This window comes from Carcharodon carcharias, chromosome 11 (genome assembly GCF_017639515.1).
Source record: "Carcharodon carcharias isolate sCarCar2 chromosome 11, sCarCar2.pri, whole genome shotgun sequence".
Lineage (NCBI taxonomy): Eukaryota > Metazoa > Chordata > Chondrichthyes > Lamniformes > Lamnidae > Carcharodon > Carcharodon carcharias.
In genome coordinates this window covers 159788239-159808442 of record NC_054477.1, presented here as the reverse complement: position 1 = coordinate 159808442, position 20204 = coordinate 159788239, and the positions used below count along the sequence as shown (strand labels likewise).

The window sequence follows — 20204 nt, the reverse complement described above, 5'->3', positions numbered from 1 at the left end:
ACACCATCCGCTCGTTGCCTTGCCTTGTTTGTAGTGGTGCATGTCGAGGAGTGGAAACATTTGGCTGAACCTGCAGTCCACTTTACATTTAATAAATCACCAGCCCAGTTAAAAAAGAATTATCATACACGCAGCCTTAAAACTCACTGAAACATTGCCAAGTTTGGTTCTTTTTGTTTGTCGTTAGGTTTGCTGTGGTTTTTTTTTAGTTTTAGGTGATTCCTCTGCCGTGACTGCTAGGAATAAATGTGATTATCATTTTGTTCTTTGTCTTTATTAACCTTTGTAGCAATACCAGTTTACAGACAATGAGAGAGATGCGGAGGTAAATCAATAATGGTATCACAAATAATGCAGTGAAGCTCGCTGCATTAGAGGCACTCTGGTTTGATGTGGGTAGTTTTGTCAGTCTATGAAAAATGCACATCACCCATGCTTCATAAAATTCTTGTACATCACCCATTATCATCCTCTTAGTACAGTGATACTTAGTGCACCCAGTTATATACTGTTTTTGTCTACACTTCAGACTGGTTTAACTCCATGTACTGTATTTAGTTTGCCCAACTTTTGTTCCTTTTTCCGTCTGTGCCTATTTTTGGTGCTGTTCATGATTTTTTTAACATACCAACTGGGTCCCGAATGTGACCTGGATCTAGATAAATACTACCTGAGTCACACAACGTGGACTGCTTTTGAGGGCCACTGTTACTGAGCCACTGGGAGTGTTGTGGCAGCCAAAAGCTTTGCACAGTTTTGCAAAAACCTTGCTTATTGTTTGGAGAACCAGCACTTGCATCCAAGAGCCAAACCTTGTTTAAGAAAAAAAAAGTCATTAAAATCTCAGACATTGAGCAAAATTTAAAACTTTTATAACTGATCCTTTGCTTAACAGAAATGGGAAGAATTAACCTCAAATCTTCAAAGCCAAAGAAAGCTACCATTCAAGTTCTGTTGGGGAAAAAAGTTTTCATAATCGATACATTATTTTAAAATCTAACCTTTTCTGGATATTTTCAATTAATTTGGTTGCCAAGTATGATTTGTAATTAATTCCGTATGTCCAGGCTTTGTGAGTCTGATGTTCTGACTTTGTATTAACCTGAAGAGCAGTACAAGCTGTTGTATATAACTGGCACCGAGTTCCCATCTTATTGTCACTGAAAATAAAATGAGACCTAGATTCTTCTTCTCCCCAAAGGAACTAGAAAAGTGTATTGGATAAAAAAACCCAAAATTATTTGGTAACATGGCATTGGCCAGATTGAATCCTTATAACATACAACAAGAGATGAGAATCGCTGTATGTTTCACAGCTATTCCTTCCAAAAATTATTCAATACCAGTTGGCTTTAAAGTTGCAACTTGGGGAAATTTGGAGAATCTTTTGTTTGCTTTTGTTTGTCTTTTTCAAGTCTTTGAGTCGACTTTGTTTCATCAACCAACACATCTGTTTAGTGAGAGTGTTTGTTTTTCACATGTCCACCTGGCTTATTTAGCATTATTTTCCACAGGGGTTCTTTGAGGACGAGGACGGCAAGGAATACATTTACAAAGAGCCAAAACTGACCCAGCTGTCTGAGATCTCCCAGCGACTTCTGAAACTTTACTCGGACAAGTTTGGCTCAGAGAACGTGAGGATGATTTACGATGATGGGAAGGTGAGGAGAGCGGCGTTTGAAAGTGTCTGCCTTCGTTGACAATTCTGCTCTCTTCTTAAGCTCTTCCTTATCACTTAATCTTGTGCAACCTGTTGCTGCTTTGATGCATTGTTCCCCTTTGGGAATGTAGCTGGTGCCCGTCCGGGAATTTCCAAAATTTCAACATATCTGAAGGATATGAGTCGTCCAAGCCATGGGCTATTGTTTAAGATTATAAAAAATCTTAGTAACTCCTACATTCATATTGCTGATTAGAAAGACTTTTAAGGTTTGTTAAAGACTTTCTGGATCCAAAAATGTAGTAGAACTGAGGTAAACAGGACTCTAGTCTAATTGGCAAAAGACTTAAAGGAAGGCGCTGCATTTAATAAATACTTACAGCTATCCTTACTGCCCATTGTAAGAAGAATTAATGTGCATCATTAGCTGCACCACCAGAATTTCCACCACATGGAATCATTTTGACAGCATCTTCCAAACCCTTGACTTTTACCATCAACAAGGACAAGGGCAGCAGACACATGGGAACACCACCACCTGCAAATTCCCCTCCAAGCCGCTCATCATTCTGACTGGAAATATAGCGCCGTTCCTTCACTGTCGCTGGGTTAAAATCCTGGAACTCCGTCCCTAACAGCACTGTGGGTGTACCTACACCGCATGGACTGCAGCGGTTCAAGGAGGCAGCTCACCACCACCTTCTCAAGGGGCAACTAGGGATGGGCAATAAATGCTGACCCAGCCAGCGAAGCCTGTGCCCCAGGAATGAATTAGAGAAAAACTCCCTTCGGCTGTGAATTGAATGACTGAAGTTGCTCTCTTTCTCAAGCTCTAGCTATCAGTCAACAACAGCTTGCATTTATATAGTGCCTTTACTGTAGTAAAATTCCCAAAGTACTTCGCCAAACAAAATCTGACACTGAACTACACAACAAGATGCCAACAGGTGACCAAAAGCACAATCAAAGAGGTAGATTTTAAGGAGCGTGGTAACGAAGGAGAGAGAGGGGCAGAGGTTCAAGGAGGGAACTTCAGGGCTCTATCACCAGTGATGGAGGGAAGGAAATAGGTGGTTCACAAGTTTCCCGAAATAGAGGAATGCAGAGATCCCACAGAACTGCAGGAGGTTGGCGGGAGGGAGGTCCAGAGAGAAGATCAGATGCTTCCCTTGCCAATCAGAAAATGACATATTTGCACAAGTGTACACGCTCATCTTATATATAACAACGTTCCAAAGTGCTTTGTAACCAATTCAATTTCTTTCAAGTGCAATCACTCTTAATTTAGCCAAACATGGTCTCCCGATTCTCCAATCGTAGAATCTTACCGCACAGAAAGAGGCTTGTTCGGCCCACCATGCCAATGCCAGCTCTTCGAAAGAGTTGTCCAATTAATCCCACTGCCCCTGCTCCTTCCCTATAGCCCAACAATCTTTTTTTCTCTTCCCTGTGTTAAATGTCATCTGCCATGTATCTGCTCATTTCCCCAGCCTGCCCTCAGATTTAACTCGCCCTACTTATTTTATTCTTTCGTGGGACATTGGCGTTGCTGGCAAGGCCAGTATTTGTTGCCCATCCCTAATTGTCCTTGAACGAGTGGACATTTCAGAGGGCAGTTAAGAGTCAGCCATTTTGCTGTGGGTCTGGAGTCACGTGTAGGCCAGAACAGGTAAGGATGGCAGATTTCCTTCCCTAAAGGACATTAGCCTACCAGAAATCAAAACCGAAAGTGATGGAAAAACTCAGTAGGGCTGGCAGCATCTCTGGACAGAGAAACAGTGTTAACGTTTTGAGCCCAATATAACTTCTTCCGAACTCTTAGTGAACCAGATGGGTTTTTTTTTTAATGACCATCGATGAAAGTTTCAGAGCCACCACTTCTGAGTCTCGCTTTCAATTCCAGGTTTTATTGATTTGAATTTAAATTCTGTCAGCTGCCGTGGTGGGATTTGAACCTGTGTCCCTAGAGCATTAGCCTGGGCCTCTGGATTACTAGTCGGGTGACATCACTGCTACGCCTCCACCACCCCCCCCCTTCCCATTGGTTACTGCAATTCAGTGTTTCGTTTCATCTGCAAACTGTGAAATTTATGCCTTTCATCCCCAAATCGGGGTCATCAGTCTGATTGCAGAAAGAGTCATGGCCACCACATTGACCCCAGGAGATACCACTGCCACTTGCCTAATGTCCGAACAATAGCCGTTCACCACATAAATATCAAATGAGCGGATTGGCCAGTTAACCTGATGTTGGAGTTGGCTTGATACTGAGGCTGAACCTGTTTGGAAGGTAGCATCTTGGAAAAGAAGAGGGAATTTACATTTATATAGCACCTTTCACCACCACATGTCTTTGAACAATGCCTTCGTTTGTTCCAGTGTGTCTTGCACCCCCTCTTTTTTTAAGTTGAGATGCGTTCCTCTGTCAAAATGTTAACTTGTCCTTGACATAATGCCACAGATTATATTTGCTCCAGTGAAGTTATATTATTTTTGAAAAGGTCAACCCAAAAGACTTGGACTCGAAATATGCCTACATCCAAGTGACATATGTGACGCCATATCTCGACGAGAAGGAGTTGCTGGACAGGAAAACAGATTTCGAGAAAAGCCACAATATTCAGCGGTTTGTATTTGAGATGCCGTTCACCATTTCTGGAAAGAAGCAAGGAGGAGTTGAGCAACAGTGCAAGAGGAGAACAATTCTAACAAGTAAGTGCCATTTCTCACTGCTCAGTCAAAACACCCCCCCAGGAGACTCCTTCACCATCCCTGTGGTTGCTGACCTATATCGTTGAAATGCTCATCCGTGTTTTCAGATCCCTCTATGGCCTTGCCCCTCCCTATCTTTGTAATCTCCTCCAGCCAGCAACATGCCAAAGATGCCTGTGTTCCTCCAATTCCGGCCTCTTGAGCATCCCCAATTTTACTGGCTACCCCATTGGCGGCCGTGCCTTCAGCTGCCAGGGCCCTGTGCTCTAGCATTCCCTCCCTAAACATCTTCGCCTCACTCTCTCCTCCTTTTAAAAATCACATCAAAACCCACCTCTTTGACCAAGATTTTGGCCACCTACCCTGCTGTCTCCTTATGTGGCTTGGTGTCAAATCTGGTCTAACAATGCTCCTGTGAAGCGTTTTTACTATGTTAAAGGCGCTACATAAATGCAGGTTGTTGTATGGATATAGTCTGAACTTTTGAGTAAAGTGAAATTATTCTTTGTGTTTTGATGTCAAACAACTCACAACCTCCGCAACATGTACCCAAAGTATGGCCAGTTGAATTTATTTATGCAGTTGCTGCAAATGACTTTTTTTTCACCAGATTAAAGTTATCAGATCACTACAAAACCAATTGCAAGAGAGGATGTAAGCGTTTTTGAAAATGTTGCCCACACATTGGACCATCCCGTTTATAGCTGGGACCAAACGCTGTCCAAAATGGTTGAAAAAAATTCGAACCTAAATAATAGGGCACAGAAAAGCACCAGCCAGAGAATAATTCCTTAATAATTCCTTTCATTTTAATTTTGGCTCCCTCAAAAGGGAATGCAATATTTTACAATGGCAGAATCTGTCTTCCTTACTCTTAGCTTGTGAAGAAATTTTAGTAAGTGAACGCTTTAAGGATTGTGTTACTACTGCCGGCGCATATGCCAAAAAACCAGGGGCTGTTTGTAACACAGGGGCCGAGTTTCCTCCTCCCCACACCCCTTCCTCCTCCCCGCACCCCTTCCTCCTCCCCGCACCCCTTCCTCCTCCCCGCACCCCTTCCTCCTCCCCGCACCCTCAGGTCCACACTAACATAAGATACAGTTTGATGACCTCAGGTTGGCAATCCATCGCGCCAGCCTCTGATGTTATGGAAAGTGAGCGAGCGCTGAAGTCGGAAGCGCGCCCGGTCATTTTGAAATAACCAATTAACAAGCCATTGAGTTTGTGAAGAGCCCAGTTGTGTGCCGTTCTTCGTTGCCCACTCCGTTCGCTGAGCCTCAGGACAGGAAAAGGGTTGGGAGTGACTTACGTCAGGTGTGACCGGGCGGCGCAGGGTAGATGAAAAGTGTTGCCAACAGAAGCCCGGCTGCACGTAGCAGCAGAGTCTGCTGGCGATGGCGGTACGTTTTTAGACTTCATTGACTCACTGTTTTGAGGCTGCCGTAAGGAATAAAGAGAGAGTGAGAAGGCAGGAGGGCATTTAAATTTATAGCTGTGGCCGACTTCCTGTTCACACCGTAATCCCTCGTGCCGCGTGATGCCCCGGACTAGAGGCCCGCCTGGACGCAGCGCCCCCTTCACACCGCTAATTGCCCACATTCCTGCTGGGCGGCCGCTGATTGGCCATCCACTGCTTGATTCTCCGCACTGAGACTGCAAAAGTGTTTGGACCACTCACTTTCTGTTCCGCCTCCCCCCCCCCCCCCCCAACCCCACCAAAAGCTGTAAAACCCAACTCTAGGACTTCCAGAAACACTTTCGGATAAGAAATCAGCTGCGCCTGGAACCGTACAAGTTTATTGTGTAGCAGCAGGCCGTTTGGCCCATTGTATCTGTGCTAGCACTCCTGTTAAACCAATGCAAAACTAAACCCAGTGCCTCGTTTCCTGTTCTCGAGCCCTGTTTGTTCTTCTGCTTCAACTATTTATTGCATTTTCCTTTTAAAGGGCCCAGTGATCTTTGCCTCAACTATTCACTGGGGCAGTGGGTACCAAGCTCTGAAAAATCACTGTTGAAAGAAACTTCTTGCTCTCGTCAAAATTTGAGTTGATGAATTTTCGTCACTGACTCCCCCACCAGAGAGAGTAGCCTGTCCCTGTTCACGTTACCATCACTTCTCAAACCTTTCTTAAAATTTCCTCCTGGCTTTCTGTGCTTCAATAGAAATAGTCCAAGTGTCTCAAGTCTTTCCTCATAGCTAGAACTTCTCATTCCTGGCCACACCTGGGTGAATCTACATTGCTCTCTCTAGTTTTAATATCCTTTCTAGAATGGAGTCTCCAAAACTGTACACTATGCCCTAACTGAGGCCTAGCCAGTGTTTTGGACATGTTTCTCATTGGTTTGTCCTCCTACTCAATGCATCTATTTACACACAAAATGCTGTTGACTTTTTTATGGCTTTATCAAGCTACAACTCTCACATAGGAGCAGGAGTAGGCCATTCAGCCCATCAAGACTGCTCCACCATTCAATATGATCATGGTTGATCAGCCACTTCAATGCCTTTTTCCCCACACTATCCCCATATCCCTTTACCTCACTGGTATTTAGAAATCTGTCAATCTCTGCTTTAAATATACTCAGTGACTGATCTTCCACAGCCTTCTGGGGTAGAGAATTCCAAATATTCACAACCCTCTGAGGAAAAAAAATTCCCCTCATCTCAGTTCTCAGTGGCTTACCCCATATTTTGAAATTGTGTCCCCTGGTTCTAGACTCCCCAACCAGGGAAACATCTTACCTGTGTCTACCATATCTGTCCCTTTTAAGTATTTTGTAGGTTTCAATGAGATCACCTCTCATTCTTCAAAACTCTAGAGAACACAGGCCCAGTTTCCCCAATATCTCTTCATAAAACAGTCCCACCATCCCAAGAACTGGTGAACCTTTGCTGCACTCCTTCTATGGCAATAATATCCTTCCTAAGGAGAGGGGACTAAAACTGCACCCAGTACTCCGGGTGTGGTCTAACCAAGGTTCTATACAATTGAAGCAAGAATTTGCTCCTCCTGTACTCAAATCCTCTTGAGACATTCGGGATATTTGTCTTGAAGTCTCTATATTCATCTACTCCCTTCAGTATCTTTCCTGTGTTGCCTTTTCTTGTTTGTCCTCTCAAAGTGTGTTACCTTGCACTTGTCCCCACTAAATCAAACTTACTACTGAAGAAGAGTCATCGTGGACTCACAATGTTAACTCTGTTCCTCTCTCCACAGATGCTGTCAGACTTGCTGAGTCTTTCCCAGCATTTCTGTTCTTACTTTGGATTTATATCAGCCTGCCCATCCTGATAACCTCCTTCTGTCTTTCTGAAGCCTTTAGCACTCCTCCATGCCAAAGCTGCTCAGCAAATTTAGATAATGTATTCAATTTGAGGAGGATGTCTTCTGGCACAGTGGGTAGTGTCCCTACCTCTGGACCAGAAGCTCTGGATTCAAGTCCCACTCGAGGATTTGTTGGCCATGGTAGGTGTATTCATAACACGGCCAAATAGGTCAATTATCAGCCTGTAAATCCTTCCAATACGCCTAATGGCAGGGGGTAAGAGTGGGAGAGTTTCCTGATCAGCCATATTGCAGACAGCACCAGCAAACCACTGCAGCACTTTGCCAAGCATCATCATGGACCAATCCAATGGAAGTCCATGGTTGCCAAAAATTCTTAGGATATGGTACCCGAAGGAAGAGGAGAATTCAAGTTGAGAATGAATAAAAGTGGGCCTCGGATATGCATCTTTTCCAACCCTTCGCCAATCCACACAACACCCTAACTCTTGTCCCTTGTCCACCACTCAATTTTCTCGCCTGATTGCTGCATTTCTTCTGGTATTATAGGCTTGTATTTTTCTAACAAATCAGCTATGCAACACCTTTAATAAGTAATTCCATGCTGGCTGCCCTTGATAAGTCCATACTGAGAGTTATGAAGATGTGATATTATAAGCCAGGATGATCTGTTTGGAGGAATCAGGATTGGATGTTAGGGTATTGAGAAAGAATCACACAAGATATTTGAAACTCTTTTAATCTCAAGGGCAATTAAGGATGGGCAATAAATGTTGACCTTGCCAGCAACACGCACATCCCCTGAATGAATAAAAATAACTCCACAAGGATGCCTTGTGGAATTCTTCCTTATCGAGCAAAGAAATGAAGTAAAAACCTAGGACCGTGAAAAGAAAGAATTTGCATTTATATAGCACCTTTTGTAAGCTCGGGATGTCCCAGAGGGCTTGACAGCCAGCGCAGCACTTCTGAAGTGTAGTCACTGTCGCAGTGTAGAAACAAGATGATCTATGAGCCACACAGCCTTTCCCAGTCATGCGTTGCAGTTGGGTAATTAAAGATGTCTTACCGTAATCCAATATCTGGTGGTATGGGATGGTGCCAGATGATGACGATCTTGGCTTTATCTTCTGCACAGAACTTCATGTAACTAATGCTGTAATGATCATTTGATGACACCCCATAAAAATTCATCAGTCTGTATTTTCTCGTCAGGTATGCTTCAGTATTCGTTAAAATGAAATGTAATTAGTTTATGTGTGTGCGTGTGTATTTATCAGTCTCCACTTACTGTCATTATTCACTGATTACAATTTTACTTTGCTTGTTCACCTCTAGATTTGATTAATCCAAAGCCCTGACTGGTATCCCATCTCCATTCTTCACAAATTTGGCTGCCCATAGGTTGTCTTGCGCCAAGTCCCGCTCTCCCACCACCTCAAACCCTGCTATTATGCTACATCAGTTCCCCAATCCCGATAGCATTAAGTTAACATTCCTTTACCTTCAAATTCCAATACTTAATCTGCTTTACTGACTGTATCACTGTGGCATCCGCCAACCTTTCAAGCCCTTCTTTAACCCCCATCTCTTCAACCGCCATTTAGGGGGAGGGGGTAGCATACTGCTAATATCACTGGACTAGTGATCCAGAGGCCCAGGCTAATACTCTGGGGACATGGGTTCAATTCCCACCACAGCAGCTGGTGGAATTTAAATTCAATTAATAAATCAAGAATTGAAAGCTAGTCTCAGTAATGATGACCATGAAATGATGACCATGATTGTCGTAAAAACCAATCTGGTTCACAAATGTCCTTTAGGGAAGGGAATCTGCTGTCCTTACCCGGCCTGTGGCCTACATGTGACTCTGGGTCCACAGCAATGTGGTTGACTCTTAACTGCCCCCTGAAATGGCCTCACAAGCCACTTGGTTCAAGGGCAATCAGGGATGGGCAACAAATGCTGGCCTTGCCAGTGACACCCACCATCCCGTCAAAGAATATATATTTTTTTTAAATCTGCACCTTTCAATCCTCTGACTATGGCCTTTTATCTATCCCTTCACCCTGCCCGCTTGTGATAAGGTTTTTAGTTGCACTGACCCAACTCCAAGGCTCCCTCCAAATACATCCACAGCTCTCTCTCCGCTTTTAAGAAATACTTCGGGCAAGAGGGTCAGCCCTTTCAGACTGAGATGAGGAGCAATTTCTTACTGATGGGATTGCGAATCTTTGGAATTCTCTACTCCAGAGGGCTGTGGGCGGTCAGTCGTCGAGTCTATTTTCATTGGGTCATTTTTGGATTGACACGCTCTCACTAGTGGAGTGCCACAGGGATCAGTGCTGGGGCTTCAACTATTTACAATCTTTATCAGTGAACTGGATTAAGGGACTGAATGTACAGTTGCTAAGTTTGCTGAGTAAGGCAGGAAAGTAAGCTGCGGAGAGGACATGAGGAAAATGTGAACTTGTTAACTTTGGCAGGCCGAATGGAAAAGAAGCCGATGATTTAAACAGGGAGAGATTGCAGAACACTGTGGTACAGAGGGATCTGGGTGTCCTGTTAGATGAATCACAAAAAGTTAGTGTGCAGTTAACAGCAAGTGATTAGGAAGGCAAGTGGAATGTTGCCATTTATTGCAAGGTGAATGGAATATAAAAGTAGAGATGTTTTGCTAACGTTGTACAGGGCCTTGGTGAGACTGCATCTGGAACACTGTGTACAGTTTTGGTTTCCTTACTTAGGAAAGGATATAAACGTATTGGAGGCAGCGCAGAGAAGGTTCACTCAACTGATTCCTGGGATGAAGGGATTATACAAGGAAAGGTTGAACATTGGAGTTTAGAAGAATGAGAGGTGATCTCATTGAAACGTATATGATACTGAGGGAACTTGACCAGGTAGATGCTAAAAGGATGTTTCCCCTTGTGGGAGAGACTAGAACCAGGGGACACAGTTTAAAAATAAGAGGTCTCCCATTTAAGATGGAGATGAGAATTCTTTCTCTCAAAGAGTTGTCAGTCAGTGGAATTCTCTTCCCGGTAGAGTGGTGGAGGCAGGGTCAATTAATATTTTTAAAGCTGTGTTAGGCAGATTCTCAACTGACAAGGGAGTCAATGGGTATAGGGGGTAGACAGGGGAGGCCACAATCAGATCAGCCATGGTCTTATCAAATGGTGGAGTAGGCTCAAGGGGCCGAATTCATATGTTTGTATGTTCAAGACTGAGATTGATAGATTTTTGGACACAAAGGAAAAACAGGGATAAAGCAGCAAAATGGAGTTTAACCATGATTTTACTGAATGGTGTAACAGTCGCAAGAGGCTGAATGGCCTCCTCCTGTTTCTATGCTCAACAATACCAGCAACTTACTTTTATAAAACACGTTTAACATAATAGATTTCATTGGACTTTATTGAATTGGATTACAGGATAGAAAATGGTGACAACCTTTGGCTCACTCTTCTCTGAGACCTTTAATCACTTCAGGCTGTTTCATTTGTTGATCAGAGATAATCAGTTGGAACTAGTAACACGATGTGGAGGCCACTGAGTTAACAATTCACAGAACAAGGTCATAAAAGATGCAAAATAAAGCGTCATAAAATTCAAACACTTTGAATGCGCTGTCACTTTGGTGATAATTCACATCTGATGTGCGATACTTTCTCAAGTTCAGCTAGTAACTCACATATTTCAGAATTTTCTCAATTTCATGTCTTCAACATGAAGGACCACTCCAGAAGGGAGCCCTCCCTCCTTACGAACGGAAGTGTGCCCTTGTGCGTGAATTAGTGTGATATTGAGAGATCTCAGGCAGAATTCCTCGTTCCTGTATTTGACTGAAAGGGTGGGGTCTTCTCTTGTTCACCTTTTCAGGTGAAAATGACCATATTTGTCATCTAGGTTGTTTGGTGGGGTTCCAGTGGGTGCTTGGGTGACTGCTAAGGCCAATCTGCACCTTCTGCTGTGAATAGGATAGGATACTGCAGCAAATGGTTGAGTTTTGGAAGAGTTTCTAGTTTGGGATTTTCTCACCTTGCCTCTTCTCTCTGCCTCTGATGTGCTCTTGTTTTCGAAGGAAGGCACGCCATTTTTCATTTGGTTGCGCCAGGTGCAGTGACCCTGGGGGAGCTTCTCCCAGGACTGGGAGTCGACATCAAAATTCCTAAGTCAAGCCTTTACTTGTAGTGCTTCCCTTGACCCCAACGAGAGTCAAATTCTCCATTGAAGATTCGTTTTGGCCAGCGAGTGTCAGGCATTCTGGCTCTGTGACTGTCTCGGTATGGTGAAGATGCTTGGCATGCCAGCTCGGGTGAGCAGCTCAGTGTCTGGTCTTTTGTCCTGCCACCTGCTCTTCAGAAGCTTCTGAAGGCAGCTCAAGTGAAGGTGGTCGAGCTTCTTGGCGCGACACTGGCACACGGTCCAAATCCCGCACGGGGAGAGCAGGACTGTTGCTCTGCAGACTTTGTTCAGCGGGCAGGTTTACTCCTCTTCATTCCTAATCTGATGTACATTTACTTTGATCATTCTTGCAGTAGCTGGGACACTTCCTCCCAGAATTCACAGTACCTCAGTTATGATAAGACTCCTGTTTCTGGCGTTGTGTGTAGATTTGCCAGAAAGTTGTAGCTGACTGGCAGCTGCTTTAATGCAGTGTTCCCTCTCGTTTTTTTTCTTGGCTGTGCACAGCCCCAGTCTGTCTCCCTGGAAACAGTCTGAGGCTGAATCGGACAGTTTGCAATCTTGGCATCACATCTGGCCCCGAGCTGAACTTCCGACCACATATCTGCACCTCACTAAGGTCACCTACTTCCTCCTCTGTAGCATCACCGAACTGTGCCTCTGCCTCTGCTCATTTCCTGCCGAAACCTTCACCCGCACCTTTGTCACATCTAGACCTGGCTGGCCTCCCCCCTCCACCTATTCTGTCCTCTGTCACTCTGTATCCTGCGTCCTACTCACATCAAATGCTATTCACCCATCACCCCTGTACTCACTGACCTGCACGAGCTCCTGGTTAAGCAACACCTCAATTTTAAATTTCTCATATTTGTTTTCTAATCCCTCCATAGCCTCACCCCCTCCCTGTCTATGTAACCGCCTCCAGCTCTACAACCCTGTGAGGTCTCTGTGCGCCTCCAATTCCGGCCTATTGTGCATCCCTAATTTTCTTTGCTGCACCATTGGTGGCCGAGCCTTCAGCTGCCCTAAGCTCGGGAATTCCCTCTGGATTCCCTCCGTAAATCTCTCTGCCTCTCAACCTCTCTTTCCTCCTTTTCAGACGCTTCTTAAAACCTACCTCTTTGACAAAGCTTTTGACCATCTGCCCCATATATCTCCTTATGTGGCTTGGTGCCAGATGTTGCTTTGTAATGCTTCTTGGGGTGTCTATTATATTAAAGTTATGATGTAAATACAATTCGTTGTTTATCACACTGCACGGTACATTCCAAATTGCTGAGGAAACATTGCTTTTAGGCTGCTGCACTTGTCAATGTGGCAGTCTTTTACCATTGGGAAAACAGATAGTTACATTGCTTGAAATAATAACACATGCCCTGAGCAAACAGAGTAAAAGTACATGTAGATGTTTTGTTGCAAGTCCTGTCATCGTTTTGACTTGTGCTTCTGGGAAATCAAATAAAGAAATTCTGTCATTTTCATGGAGCCAGGAGCTTGAAAGTGTTTGTGAATCTGAGAACGATCCTCCCCAACACCAGTGAGCTCCATCTGCGTGTAAAACAAAAACAGAATTACCTGGAAAAACTCAGCAGGTCTGGCAGCATCGGCGGAGAAGAAAAGAGTTGACGTTTCGAGTCCTCATGACCCTTCGACAGAACTTGCGTTCGAGTCCAAGAAAGAGTTTTATATTTCAACTCTTTCTTGGACTCGAACGCAAGTTCTGTCGAAGGGTCATGAGGACTCGAAACGTCAACTCTTTTCTTCTCCGCCGATGCTGCCAGACCTGCTGAGTTTTTCCAGGTAATTCTGTTTTTGTTTTGGATTTTCAGCATCAGCAGTTTTTTTGTTTTTATCCATCTGCGTGTATCCTGTCTACATTAACTGGACATTGTGCTCTGATGGGCATTGATCAGATTTAGCACAGTCTGACAGCAGAATCCTCCATCACAGGGAGTAATACTCCTGTCTTTGTAAAATAGCATAACAGCCAGCTGACAATGAGTGGGACCCTCTGCAAGTGTGAGAGCACCATGTAAGTATGTGCCTTGCAGCTAAGTCTGCCTCTGTAACCTCCTCCTAGATTTCTGTGCTCCACCATTGATGGCCTTGCCTTCAGCTGCCTGGGCCCTAAGCTCTGCAATGCCTTTTCTAAACATAGGGACAGGACGATGTTCCGCCGTTAAGTGAGATCGTGCTTGAACTATGTCTTAACTCCATATAAACCTCTCTGCCTCTCAACCTGTTCCTCCTCCTTTAAGATGCCCTCCACGATCAGTGGTCCAATCATTTGGCCATACTTCATGAATCGTTTTGCTATGTCAACGGTGCTATATACATCAAAGTCATTATTGTTGAAGGTGATGTCAAGGTGTACCGGTGATGTCACTGGACTGGTAATCCCGAGGCCCAGGCTAAAGCTCTAGGGACGGGTTCAAATCCCACCACGGCAGCTGGTGGAATTTAAATTTAATTGATAAAATCTGGAATTGAAAAGCTAGTCTTGGTAATAGTGACTATGAAACCATTGGCTCACTAATGTCTTTTAGGGAAGGAAATACCAGGTCTGGCTTACATGTGACTCCAGACCCACAGCAATGTGGGTGACCATTAACTGCCCTCTGAAATGGCCTAGCAAGCCACTCGGTTCAAGGGCAGTTAGGGATGGGCAACAAATGCTGACCTTGCCAGCGACGTCCACTTCCCATCAAAGAATAAAAAAAGCCTCTAGTCAGTGATGAACTGCATTTGATGTCTCCCTCTTGGGAGATACCTTTCATCCACAAGTTGAAGTGAAATACTATGTTATTCCCAAATGCATTGCTTTAGATGAATGACTTTGCAATGTCTCTCTTTGGTAGAATGTTTCTAATGGAAATCGTTTCTTCTTTGTTAGCTACACACTGCTTTCCCTATGTGAAGAAACGCATTCCTGTCATGTACCAACAACATATTGACCTGAACCCAATTGAGGTAGCAATCGATGAAATGGGCAATAAAGTGACAGAACTGCAAACATTGTGCTCCTCCTCAGATGTTGATATGATCAAGTTGCAGCTGAAACTCCAAGGCAGCGTCATTGTACAGGTGATTTCTTCAATTATTTGTGCATAAATATAAAACACGATAACCTCTCCATCTTGGGAGTAAATGGGAATTAGCCCTCAAAATGTGTTTCAAATAGTGCTGGTTAGTTTACTGAACCATTTACTAGTTTTGTTGGAGGGCACTAGTTAGTTTCTTAGTGAACTGAGTGTTTTTTGATCTGCAAAAATGTTTAAAAGGTGCCAGTGCACCTGGGAAAAATGAACCCAGTTTGAAGAAGGTTCCAGAACCAGCACAATCGACGGAATCCTGACGTGGGAGCGGGGCCTGATCCGACGAATTGAATCTTGAACCAGCAGAAAACACGAATGTAATAGGTTTTGGCCGTAACTTAGCTGTGTTTAAAATTCTCTGATCTTTGGGGCCATTTCGGCTTATAACACAACCAGCATAGTTTCAGTGCAATCTTGGCAAAATAATGAACTGCAGCAAGTGGGAACTGAACTGAAGAGTACGTTTGGGATTTGCAGGCGAGGTGTGGGATGCGGTGATTGTTAGCTAGCCTGGGCTTCCAGCCTTTCAGTTGTTCATTGTAAAACTCAGAGAATAATGTACTTTGGAACAATGCAATGAGAGAGAGTCAGTGAGAAGAACAATACCACAGAAGTTGGACCCAGATTTGCTACAGGCATAGTAAAGAGCCAGAATGGCGAGACAGAGAGATGAGAGTTGACAGCAGCATGGGAAATGTTTTAGATTTTTACCCGAAAGTAACTGTCCATTATCAATAATGTTAGCAATAAAATCATGAAACCTCCATAACATTTTAGGAACTGAGGTGACAATTTTAAAAATATATTTCGAGCAGCAATGAATGATGACTGGAATAAATACAGCGCGTAAAGAATGCTTTTGTAAATGTCTTTGAGTAGCGATGTATGTGGAGCACTCTCGCTCCTGAGTCACAAAGTTCCTGCTTCAAGGAACTCACTGCCTACGGGGTGGTGGAAGCTGAGAAGATCGGTGTTTCGAAAGGAAACTGGATTGGCAATATGCTTGCTGGACTGTGAGGAGAGCGAGCAAGGGAACAGGACTGACTGGATAGAGAGCTGACGTAAGCTCAATGGGCCGAATGGCTGCCTTCTGTGCCGTAATGACTCTTTGGCGCTAAGTTCCACCCCAGGACTTGAGCATACAAGTCAGGCTGACACTCCAGGTGCAGTACAGTCAGAGATGCCAACTTTCAGACGAGACATTAAGCTGAGGCCTGCCTGCCCTTTCGGGTGGATGTAAGAGACCTCATGGCAACTATTTTGAAGAAGAGCAGGGGGCATTCTCCCCGATGTCCTGGCTAATATCGATTTGGAAAGCACTTTGAGGTGCCCAGCGCTCGTAAAAGGCGCTATATAATTGCAAGTCTTCCTTTTTTTTATTCAGAGAGCTATATTAGCCAGAGATGTAAATATTTAACACAAAAACAGAATTACCTGGAAAAACTCAGCAGGTCTGGCAGCATCGGCGGAGAAGAACACAGTTGACGTTTCGAGTCCTCATGACCCTTCAACAGAACTAAGTAAAAATAAGAGAGGGGTGAAATATTTAGTTTGATATATAAATATTAATCTCTCTATAATATAAGGGACATATATATATATATATCTATCTATATCTATATCTATAAATATATATATATATATATATATATATATATATCTATCTATCTCAAGATATAATTATACCAGAATGGTAAGAAGCTGTGTGTCTGTGTGAATTTGATCATGTGAAAAATGGCACAATTTTTGCTACAGTTAATGCAGTCACACAATAATGAGCGATCTTCTTTTGCTTATTCCTATAGGTGAATGCAGGCCCATTAGCGTACGCTCGGGCATTCCTTGAAGAAACTAATGTGAAAAAGTACCCAGATAATAAATTGAAACAACTGAAGGGAGTGTTCAGGTAAGGCTGACATTTCCGAGCTGTTACAACAGAAGTGGATAAGATGCTATTTTAAGTTTAGGAGCAGGAGTGGACCATACAGCCCCTCATACGATCATGGTTCAACTTGTACCTCAACTCCACTTTCCCATGTCCCTTTGTAAGTGGAATTCTCAAGCGTTGGTTGTGAAGAAGACACTGAGACTGGGATGCTATGGTGGAGAGTGTTTGTCGCTTGCCGCAGAGCTTACTTCTCCATTCTAACACCCTCCCCTGCCCAGTACTAGCTGACTCTTTTTATACACACATCTGAGGATGATTGACTAACCAGTACCTAACATCTGTTCACGTTATTACCATAAAGTGCGAGGTATTTAACGTGCATCAACTGAACCTGTTAGAAACATAGAAACTAGGAGCAGGAGTAGGCCATTCGGCCCTTGGAGCTTGCTCCGCCATTCATTATGATCATGGCTGATCATCCAACTCAATAATCTGCTCCCGCTTTCTCCCCATACCTTTTGATCCCTTTCGCCCCAAGCGCTATATCTAACTCCTTCTTGAAAACATACAATGTTTTGGTCTCAACTACTTTCTGTGGTAGCAAATTCCACAGGCTCACCACTCTCTAGTTGAAGAAACTTCTCATCTCAGTCCTAAATGGTCTATCCCATATCCTCAGACTGTGACCCCCCTGGTTCTGGACTCCCCCACCATCGGGAACATTCTTCCTGCATCTACCCTGTCTAGCCCTGTTAGAATTTTATAGATTTCTTTGAGATCCCCGCTCGTTTTTCTGAACACCAGCGAATATAATCCTAACCGACTCTATCCCTCCTCATATGTCCCACAATCCCAGGAATCAGTCTGGTAAACCTTCGCTGCACTCCCTCTATAGCAAGAACATCCTTCCACAAATAAGGAGACCAAAACTGCACACAATATTCCAGGTGTGGTCTCACCAAGGCCCTGTATAATTGCAGCAAGATATCCCTGCTCCTGTACTTGAATCCTCTCGGTATGAAGGCCAACATGCCATTTGCCTTCTTTACCGCCTGCTGCACCTGCATGCTTACCTTCAGCGACTGGTGTACGATAGCAACACCCTTGATTCCTGGAGAGTTCAAAAATCTGTCTGCCCCAGCCTTGGATATATTCAACAATGGAGCATCCACAACCCTCTGGGGTAGACAGTTCCAAAGATTCACAACCCTCGGAGTGAAGAAATTGCTCCTCATCTCAGTCCTAAATGACCAACTCCTTATCCTGAGACTGTGCCACCATGTTCTAGGTTCCCCAACCAGCAGAAACAATCTCTCAGTGTCTATCCTGTCAAGCTCCTTCAGAACCTTGTACGTTTACATAATATAAAGAACAGCAGAGAATGACTGAAAGTTTAATCAGGAGAAAAAAATTAGAGTATGAGAGGAAGCTAGCTAGCAATGTAAAAACGGATAGCAAGAGTTTCTACAGGTATTTAAAAAGGAGAAGATTTAGTAAAGTGAGTGTTGGTCCTCTAGAGCGTGACAGAGGGGAGTTAGTAGTAGATAATAAGGAAATGGCGGAAGAAATGAACAAATATTTTGCTTCTTTGTTCACTATAGAGGATACAAAAAACACTCCAGTAATAGCTGCAAATCAGGAGGCGAACGGGGGAAAGGTACTTGGTGAAATTGAACTCACTAGGGAAATGGTACTGATCAAATTGATGGATATGTGGGCCGGCAAGTCTCCGGGTCCTGATGGACTACATCATAGGGCCTTAAAAAAAGGTAGCTGATGAGATAGTCGGTGCGCTGGTGTTAATTTTCCAAAATTCGCTAGATTCTGGAAAGGTTCCATCAGATTGGAAAGTAGCAAATATAATCCCTCTATTCAAAAAAGATGGAGGCGGAAAACAGGAAGCTATAGGCCAGTTAGCTTGACGTCTGTCATGGGGAAGTTATTAGAATTGATCATTAAGGATGTTATAGCTGGGCATTGAGAGGAGCCCAAGGTACTAGGGAAGAGTCAGCATGGTTTTGTGAAAGGAAAATCATGTGTAACCAATTTGTTGGAGTTTTTTGAAGGAGTAACATGGGCTGTGGATAAAGGGAAGCCTGTAGACATACTGTACTTGGATTTCTAAAAGGCATTTGATAAGGCGCCACATTAAAGATTAAGATGGAAAATAAAAGCCCATGGTGTATTAGCATGGATAGAAGATTGGCTGGCTGGCAGAAAGCAGAGAGTATGCATAAATGGGTCTTTTTCTGATCGGCAGGATGTGACAAGTGGAGTCCCACAGGGCTCTGTACTGGGGCCTCAACTTTTTACCATTTATAACAATGGCTTAGATGAGGGGAGTGAAGATATGGTAGCTAAATTTGCAGATGACACAAAGATAGGTAGGAAAGTATGTTGTGAAGAGGACATGAGGAAGTTGCAGATGGATGTCGATAGCTTGAGTGAGTGGGCAAAGATCTGGCAAATGGAGTTTAATGTGGGAAAATGTGAAGTTGTTCTCTTTGGCAGGAAGAATAAAAAAGCAAAGTATTACGTAAATGGAGAAGGGCTGTATAATTCTGAGGTGCAGAGGGATCTAGGTGTTCTAGTACATGAGTCACAAAAGGTTAGTATGCAGGTACAGTAAGTAATTAAGAAGGCTAATGGAATGCTATCCTTTATTACGAGAGGGATTGAACATAAAAGCAAGGATGTTATGCTTCAGTTATTCAGGGCATTCATGAGACCGCACCTTGAATACTGTGTGCAGCTTTAGTCTCCTTATTTAAGGAAGGATGTAAATGCATTGGAGGTGGTTCAAAGGAGGTTTACTAGATTGATACCTGGAATGAGTGGATTGTCTTATGAGGAAAGGTTAGACAGACTGGGCTTGTTTCCACTGAAGTTTAGAAGAGTGAGGAGTGATTTGATTGAAGTATATAAGATCCTGAACGGTTTTGACAAGGTGGACGTGGAAAGGATGTTTCCTCTTGTGGGTGAGTCCAGAACTAGTGGGGGGCAGTGTTTTAAAAGTAGGGGTTGCCCTTTTAGGACAGATGAGAATTTTTTTCTCTCAGAGAGTTGTGTGACTTTGGAACTCTCTGCCTCAGAAGGTGGTGGAGGCTGGGTCATTGAATATTTTTAAGGCAGAGGTAGATAGATTCTTGTTAGGCAAGGGAATCAAAGGTTGTCAGGGTTAGATGAGAACGTGGAATTCAAAACAGAAGATGGTCAGCCATGATCTTATTGAATGGCGGAGCAGGCTTGAGGTGCCGAATGGTCTACTCCTGTTCCTATTTCCTATGGTCTTATGTTTCAATGAAATAGCCTCTCGTTCTTCTAAACTCCAGAGAATATAGGCCCAATTTACTCAGCCCCTCATCATAGGACAG

The 20204-nt window shown here is 43.7% G+C and overlaps 1 protein-coding gene across 4 annotated transcripts in view; it reads left to right on the top strand.

The window, feature by feature from the left end:
- dock9b (dedicator of cytokinesis 9b) overlaps nt 1-20204 on the top strand; it is a 298109-nt gene that overhangs the window by 268089 nt on the left and 9816 nt on the right. For all 4 annotated transcript variants that reach the window (XM_041198638.1, XM_041198635.1, XM_041198636.1 and 1 more), the window contains exons 48-51: nt 1515-1661; nt 4162-4372; nt 14741-14931; nt 16748-16848. In XM_041198638.1, coding sequence (XP_041054572.1) covers nt 1515-1661; nt 4162-4372; nt 14741-14931; nt 16748-16848 — 650 coding nt within the window. The remainder of the gene's footprint in view (nt 1-1514; nt 1662-4161; nt 4373-14740; nt 14932-16747; nt 16849-20204) is intronic.